The sequence below is a fragment of the Babylonia areolata genome, chromosome 35 (genome assembly GCF_041734735.1).
Source record: "Babylonia areolata isolate BAREFJ2019XMU chromosome 35, ASM4173473v1, whole genome shotgun sequence".
Lineage (NCBI taxonomy): Eukaryota > Metazoa > Mollusca > Gastropoda > Neogastropoda > Buccinidae > Babylonia > Babylonia areolata.
This window is the reverse complement of record NC_134910.1, coordinates 16691864-16700932: the sequence shown is the minus strand read 5'-3', so window position 1 is coordinate 16700932 and position 9069 is coordinate 16691864. Positions and strand designations below refer to the sequence as shown.

At 44.9% G+C, this 9069-nt stretch overlaps 1 protein-coding gene across 1 annotated transcript in view; it reads right to left on the bottom strand.

The window, feature by feature from the left end:
* Positions 1-9069, bottom strand: part of LOC143277993 (uncharacterized) — a 30909-nt gene that overhangs the window by 2658 nt on the left and 19182 nt on the right. Inside the window, exon 11 of the mRNA XM_076583005.1 lies at positions 7860-8252. Coding sequence (XP_076439120.1) covers positions 7860-8252 — 393 coding nt within the window. The remainder of the gene's footprint in view (positions 1-7859; positions 8253-9069) is intronic.

Genomic DNA, 9069 nt, shown 5'->3' with positions numbered 1-9069 from the left:
TGATTATTAATCATTGTTGTTGATAGTCGGACGTTGGAATAAAGCTGCTTTTGGTTCTGTTTTTGTTTTTATTATGGAACACAGAAACGTTTGCCTGAAGGTAATATTTGATAATAATTTTCCAGCGTATCACTGCTGTCGCTTGAAATGCGTCTGGCTTTCTGTAGTACTCTGACATTGTATAATTCACTCAAGCTGTCCTGTCTCACGCACAACTTCACTGCACACATTCACAATCAGCATGTTCTTCACAGCAAGACCCATACCAGCATGGAAAAGATAATGTTAAAACAGATTCAATAAAACATCTATAAAATAAAATCCTTGATTTTACTCTGATGTTTCTGAATTTCGCAGTCAACAGATATGAGACTGGCGCTTTTTCTCAATAAGATTTGTATGAGGAGTGAAATTCAGCTTCCGGTCAAGAATAGTTCCTGGGTATTTGTATTCATGCACTCTTTCATCCTTCATGTCATTGATAAACAGGTCAGGGATTGGAGAGGATTGGATGAGGGGAGGGTGGTGGTGGGGTGGGGGGGAGGATGCTCATGAATCTATCTGTGAATGCGCAGATGGCTGAATAGTCCAATCTGCGCACGAAATGTTCGCTGACAGTTGGGGCAGACAAAGACAGGCATATCATTGTCAGGGAGCTTGTTTGCCCGTGACTTTCTGGCCTGCCTCTTCTGAACAGCTGCAGCAGTCCTGTTGGCCTCGCACAACTTGGCGCCTTTGCGCACAGCAGCGCGCCATTTGTCACGGTCCACTGCAGATTCCTCCCAGGAGTCAGGGTTGATATCAAATGCTTTAAGAGAAACTTTCAGAGTATCTCTGAAGCGCTTCTTCTGACCTCCGTGTGATCTCTTCCCTTGTTGCAGCTCGCCATAGAAGAGCCTTTTGGGCAGCCGATGGTCTGGCATGCGCGCCACGTGTCCAGCCCAGCGAAGCTGGGACTGCATCAGGATGGTGAAGATGCTGGGAAGGGTGGCTTTTGCGAGCACCTCTGTGTCTGGGGTCCTGTCTTGCCACTTGATGTTCAGTAGCTTCCTGAGGCATGTCGTGTGGAAGTGGTTCAGCTTCTTGGCATGTCGTTGGTACACTGTCCAAGTTTCGCAGGCGTACAGTAGTGTGGGGAGAACTACTGCTCTGTAAACCTTTAGCTTGGTCTCAAGACTAATGCCTCTTCTGTTCCAGACATTTGCACTGAGTCTGCCAAAAGTTGCGCTTGCTCTTGCAATCCTGACGTTCACTTCATCGTCGATGGTTGCATTTCGTGACAGTGTGCTGCGAAGGTATGTGAACTGCTCCACCGCACTGAGTCTCTGACCGTTGACTGTGATGTTGGGCTCAACGTAGGGTTTCCCTGGGGCTGGCTGATGGAGAACTTCAGTTTTATTCGTGCTGATGGTAAGGCCGAAGTTCCTGCTGGCGGTGGCAAACTTGTCGACGCTGTTGCATGTCAGCTTCAGATCCAGCGTTGAGGGCACAATCATCAGCAAACAAAAAGTCTCTGATGATGTCTGCCATGACCTTCGTTTTTGCTTGAAGCCTTCTGAGGTTAAACAACTTGCCATCTGTTCGGTACTTTAGGCCGATTCCGACATCGCCATCTCTGAAGGCATCAGTAAGCATTGCAGAGAACATGAGGCTGAACAGCATTGGAGCCAGGACGCAGCCTTGCTTGACACCATTTGTGACAGCAAAAGGAGCAGATGTTTCGCCACTGTCCTGGACTCGAGCCTGCATGCCTTCATGGAACTGGCTGACCAAGGAAATAAATTTCCGAGGGCATCCGTACTTGGCCATGATCTTCCACAGTCCCTCTCTACTCACGGTGTCGAAGGCCTTAGTGAGGTCGACATAGGTGGAGAACAGATCAGCATTTTGCTCCTGACATTTCTCTTGCAGCTGCCTTGCAGCAAACACCATGTCGGTGGTTCCGCGCTCTTTCCGGAATCCACATTGGCTCTCACGCAAATGACCTTGGTCAAGGTGTGCTGTGAGGCGGTTTAGTAGGATCCTGGCAAGTATCTTGCCTGCGATGGAGAGCAAGGAAATGCCCTGATGGTTATCACAGGCTTGCCGGTTCCCCTTTCGCTTGTACAAGTGAATGATAGATGCATCTTTGAAATCCTGGGGGATCGTCTCTTCTTTCCACATGAGTGAGTACAGCTGATGGAGCTTCTCAGTCAGCACAGTGCCTCCATCCTTGTAGACCTCTGCTGGTATGGAGTCTGAGCCAGGTGCTTTGCCACTGGATAGCAGACGGATTGCTTTCTGGGTCTCAAGAAGTGTTGGCGGATCGTCCAGTGCTTCGTTGATGGGGACTTGTGGGAGACGGTCTATGGCTTCATCATTTATGGAGGAAGGGCGATTTAAGACACTGTTGAAGTGCTCAGCCCAGCGTTCGAGAATTTTCTCCTTCTCGGTGATCAAGGTATTCCCATCTGCACTGAGGAGGGGGGATGATCCTGAGGATGTGGGGCCGTAGACTTCTTTTAAGGCATCATAGAACCTCTTCATATCGTGCCTGTCAGCATATCCCTGGATCTCATCAGCTTTGTCACTCAGCCACTTATCCTGCATCTGGCGTAACTTTTGCTGAACAGTCCTGTGGATGGCATCGTACGCATCCTTTTTTTATGTGGACTTTGGGTTGCTCAGGTAGGTTTGATGCAGACAGCGTTTCTCATCCAGAAGCTGCTTGATTTCATCACAGTTTTCATCAAACCAGTCTTTGTGCTTTCTGGTCATGGGTCCCAGGGTCTCTGAAGCTGTACTATAGATCAGCTCACGCAGGGTCCTCCAGTCAGACTCCACATTCTGGTTGTCCAGAGAGGCGGATTCCAGACGATCTTCCAGCAGCTCCACAAAGGACTGTTTGATGGTGATGTTATTCAGCTTAGCAATGTTGAGCCGTTTTGGAGCCTTCTGGCCTTGGGGGCGTCTCTTGGGCTGGATTCGAATATTCAGCTTCGAGACTACAAGGCGATGGTCTGTCCAACACTCGGCGCCGCACATGGTCTTTGTTACACGTACATCTTGCCGATCCCTTTTCCTGACGATGACGTAATCGATGAGATGTCAATGCTTTGAGCGTGGGTGCATCCATGACGTCCTGTTACGGGTAGGGAGGCAGAAAACTGTGTTGGTTATCAGCAGTTCGTGCTCTGCACAAGTCTGAAGCAAAAGCAATCCATTTGGGTTGCAGTGGCCCACACCGTGCTTTCCAATCACTCCATCCCAGGAGATGTAGTCAGAGCCAACTCTAGCATTGAAGTCCCCAAGAATGATGAGCTTGTCTGCTTTAGGGATAGCAGCAATGACAGAGTGAAGGTCCTCGTAGAACTTCGCCTTCACTTCATCCGGGTTGGTCATGGTTGGGGCGTAGGCACTGACAATGGTGAGGTGCTTCTGGCCAGATGCCAGTGGGAGTTTCATGGTCATAAGCCTATCGTTGACTCCCTTTGGGATTCCAGCTAGCTTGCTGACAAGTGCTGTTTTTACTGCAAAACCAACGCCAGCCTCACGTCGCTCTTCGCTTCCTCGTCCACTCCAGAAGAAGGTGTAACCAGATCCCCGTTCACAGAGCTCGCCTTCGCCTGCAAGCCGAGTCTCACTCAAGGCTGCGATGTCAATGTTGTATCTGGCGAGTTCGGATGCAACTAGTGCCGTTCTCCTTTGGGGTCTGTCCGCGTTATCTCTGTCCAGGAGAGTCCTTATGTTCCAAGCACCAATGGTGAGAGGAACGATCCTTGTTTTTTTCTTTTCTTTCTTTTTGTTTCGACCGCTGATGTAGGGTCCCCGCCAGCCGCGGTATGCTGGCCAGGGTGATATGGAGCAGGCAATTTTTAGGGCACCTTTTCTAGCCCCTTCCTCATGCCAGGGAGGTGAGCAGTGCATTCCTAAAGAGGGCTGCTCAGACGCTCAGACGGCTGCCGAGCTCCATCGCTGCTCCTGTCAACGAAGAACGACCCTATGGCCTGAGCCGCCTGCGTGCAGGTCTGCGGCTGCGACTGCCAGTGTACCCACACCTGTCGTTTCGTCGCTCGCCTGTCGCCACAGGACTTGGGGGTGATGAAATGATGAAGGATGAAAGGTCATTTTGGATGACTGATGACTTGCGCGATGAGTTTGTTTAAAGTGAAGAGGAGTTGCGCAACGTCGACCTCACTCTCTCGTCCGGGTCCACCAATTTCCAGTGGCAAGACTAAGTCGAGACGACTGGAGGATGAGCACGGATGCAGTGGATGACCAAGATATCCTTTCGGTTTCTCATCTTGCTCTCTGCACTCCACAGTGCGTTGCTGTAACCGCCTTCCTCTCCGTTGAACCGATAGGTTTCTTCCGCAGATTCTGCCGGATCCAGACTTCGCATGCACGGGTAGACACACCCCTGGGGCCAACTGCGTGTGGCATGCACACAGCACAGTGGAGCTAGATGGCCGTCGGTGGCTCTCCTGAGCCGACGCCCTTTTATGGATCTCCATAAGGGTGTCTAGCCACCCGCCTCACCAGTCCCGGAAGGGAGCAGTGGGAGTGCCGGTTTAGTCGCCGGCAACCCGACCCTGAACAGGTTGTACTGGATTACAGGTTACCAGTAGCAGATCTAATGACCTGACCTGACAGAGACATACAAGGACAGAGAAACACAGAGACAGAGACAGGCAGACATACGGACAGACAGAATGGAGAGGGTGAGGAGGCATACAGACAGACGTAAACAGAAGAAGGGATGGAGGAGATAGACAGGGTGGTGGGGAGAGACAGACAGAGAGACAAAGACACAGAGATTCAAGATTCAAGATGATTTATTCATATAGGCCAAGGCCTCTAATGAAGGGGTATATGAACAGACAACAATGAAAAACAAAGAAAAACAAAAACAAAAACATTTCACATAATACAACATACATAGAAAACTCGATATAACATAAGTTCAAATGAAAACTAGCCTGGCAACAAAACAGTGTTTTCATGACGTAATAATTTCTCGGACTTTGAAAGCTTTATATAAATACAAAGCAAGGTTTCTAACAATTTCACAGGATGTTGAGGACATTAACAAGTTCAATTTAAATATATTTGGTTGTCTATAATATTTAGGCTTAATAAATGATTCTCGAATATTCCTCAAAGCTGGACAACAAAGGACAAAGTGCATTTCATTTTCTGTCGAATCTTTGCATAATGGACAAATCAGATCAGTGTCATTACATATTCTGTATCTATAATGATGAACCGCTAGCTCCGAAATACCTAATCTGAATCTTGTTGTTATATATTTCAAATGTCTATACATATTTAACACCAGGTAGGGTTTCAAGTCTGGGCCATTGCTGAAATTCCCATAAAAATCAAATCTTTCACTATTTTGAATATGATCAGACCATTTCTGCCATCTGCAATCGATCAAACGTTGGCGAAAAGCACAAATAAATGACTGAATGCTGCCAACACCTTGGTTTAACCAAACAAAACAAAACCCATACTCAAATAAACAGTGACGTATTTTTGTTACCCAATTTACTTTGCCTCTAGTATCTAAATCAAACAGCATATCATAAGCTTTACGAGGTAATCTGTTGGCATCCATTTCTAATAACCTTAACCAATAACGAATAAATTTAACTGCAGCAACTAAATACATCGGGTACCTATTTGTTTCTCCATAAACTAAATCATTAGGAGTTTGCCTTTCAACACCTAAAAATGTCTTCAAAGCAAAAGTATGAACTGATTCACAATGAACAGCGGCTCTGTCTAGGCCCCACAACTCCGAACCGTATAACACAACTGGCTGTACCTGAGCATCAAACAGCTTAATAAATAAATCAAAAGAGGTATTATTGAACACATGTAACTTTTTCATAATACAGATCAAAGCATTTTTTGCCCTACTTGCTAAATCTTTACAAGCACCAACAAAACTCAAACGTGTGGAGAAAAATATTCCCAAATATTTATTAACGTTAACAACTGGCATTAACTCATCACCATACAACCACCTTTCCCTGCTACTCAGATACCCACCCTTACGAAATACTATGATATTGCTTTTAGTCATGTTTACTCTTAATTGAAGTGAATCTGCCGCACAGTGTAAAGAATTTAATTGTGTTTGTAGACCTACAACAGTTTCTGACATCAAAATAACATCGTCAGCTAACAGAAGTATAAACAATTCAAAGGCATCAACTGAAAATACAGCTCCATGTCTCCCATTCGTAATTACCTAAATTGCAAGTTCGTTTATGAAGAGAGAGAATAAAATTGGACTACAAGGATCACCCTGTCTAACCCCTACTGTACAGTTGATAAATTCAGTCAGTTTGACACCACACCGAACTCTAGCTCTTACTACATTATACATACTTTTAATACAATTATAAAGTTTACCTCTGATACCATTCCTTAGTAGAACAGGCCATAAAAGATTTCGGTTAATAGAGTCAAACGCCTTTTCAAAATCAATGAAAGCGACATACAATTTACGATTAAAGGAGAACTGTTTCTGAACAAGTGAAAGCAACGTAAACATGTGGTCTGCTGTAGAATATCCTTTTTTAAATCCGGCTTGATGATCACCAGTGATATTATTTTCGTCAACCCATTCTTGTAATCTTTTATTGATAATTATTCCATACAATTTACCACTTATATCACCTAAAGAAATACCTCTATAATTATTGGGATTATTTACGTTACCTTTCTTGTAAATTGGCAAAATAATAGATTCTATCCAGTAATTAGGGTATACACCATTATCAAACAGTTTATTAAACAGCTTAACGGAAAAAAAAAAAGACTACTTGATCAGAAGAATTTTTATACAGTTCACTAACAATTCCATCAGGACCAGCTGCCTTACCATTTTAAAGTTTTCTTAATGCCAGTAGTACCTCTTCATTAGAAATTGGCCAGTTCATGTAAAGATCTGCTTCATCATCAATCATAGCATCATCATCATAAGTAACTTCATTATGCTCGTTATCAACATTCGATTGTAACAAAGACTGAAAATGTTGAAACCAAACGTCACAATCAATAGTATGTCTAGGTTGTTTTCTTTTCTTCGAAAATCTATTAATATTATTCCAGAATTCCTTTTGGCTACGTATAGATGTTACAAGCTTATCCATTAAAGATTTATTGAAGTCCTTCTCTTTTCTCTTTAATAAATGTTTATACTCTCGTCTTGCAATTACATATGTGTTTTTGTCTTCCACTTTTAATGTTCGTCGACTAATCCGTAATAACCTTCTTACCTCCCTTTTACTCACAGCACATTCATGGTCAAACCAGGCATCACGTACCTTGTTGTTATTGACACGCACACATCTTTTCATACACTCCGCACTTTCCTTCATACATTCATTCAACAGTGTTAGTGCATCATTCACATCAACATCTATCAAATTTATTGCATTGTCAATTTTTGTACTAATCTGCTCATTACTTAAAGTATCACGAAACAGCTGTGCATTTTCTTCATTCCATATGATTTTTTCAGTGAAAATGTCCTGTTTTTGTTCAGCTGCATCAAAATTCTTACCTCTAAGGAAAACAACGTGAAGTGTTACAGGTAGGTGGTCAGAGTCAATACGTTCTGATACAATTAGTTCACATGAATCAAACACAATATGAAAAAGATCTTTTGAAAATATAAAATAATCGTTGACACTGCATCCAGCATCCGAAATGTATGTATAGCGACCTTGGAGGTCGCCCAAAGACACAGAGAGAGACAGAGACAGATACATACCGATCGACCGACAGACAGACGAAATGACGAACATATGGGAGACAGAGAGGCTGTAGGTGACAGACAGACAGACAGACAGACTGAACCCAACCTGTCCCTCGCCACAGTCTAATTCTTTAGACCCACAGTGTGGGAACTGACAGAAGGACTCATCACTGTGATCAGCACAATCTGTCCTCCAGTCACACAGCACACTGTAGGGCACATACTGTCTGGTCTGCCCACACTGGAAGTAGGGAGTGCTTTGTGTGGCTGAGGCCTCGCACGTGGCTGTCTGCACCTTGTTCCTGCGCTCCAGTCTCCAGTTGCACAGACTGTGGGGGTCACAGGCCAGTTGCACGTGCGTCAAGTGCTTGGCGCCACACGTCACCAGCGGCACAGGCCACGCCGCGCTGTCCGTGTTGGTGCTCAGCACAATGCTCTCCTTCAGCTGGCTCTCTTTCTGCTCCATTTCCACTTCACACAGTGGAATCGCCTTGTACGCCTACAAGACCACACAGGCATTTACAGCTATCCCGTCAACCATATGAAAGATCTGATTACACACACACACACACACACACACACACACACACACACACACACACACACACACGTACACACACACACACATTTGTTTATGTCCCCTTTTATAACCCATATTAATTTCCATATTGATAAAGGTCATAAAGTTTGATGGGATCATTCCTGAACGTTCTTCAAGTGAGACCTGTTGATAATCACTGTGATCAGACATTGTTTATACTATCTTAACTCAAAAGTTAAATGGTTTGCTTATAGGTTGATTGGTTGGTTGGTTTCGGTGTTGTCCTTAATGGAAAAAAATGATCGTAGTTAATGCTTCTGTTGTTGTTTCTCGTGCAACATATTCCAGAGACTATTAACAAACATAACTGGCAGTCATCGTTAAAAGGGTCTGGTGTCCTTTTACAGCCATCGTAGCAGTGAATTTACATCCACTGTGTCTGGGGATCGGCATAGTAAGGCGGGGCCCAATCCTCTCCTTCCACCGTGTTTTTACCTTCCCCTACCGAAGTAAGGTACCCATTGACACGCTTGGGTAGAGTGAACAAAATGGGAAGAACGTACCTTTTTTCTTTTCTTTTTTTTCCTTTTTTTCTGTCCCATCATCTGCACCGTTTCAGTGGCATCACTCCCACGCCGCTCTTTCCGAGTCCCCCATACACAGCCACACCCGGGCTCGTCTGCCACAGTCCCTGTGCCGGCTGTCTACAGGGAACCACCGATGTTAGGTCGCCATGAGGCCATACACCAGATGAGACCCTGTACTGCTGCTGAGT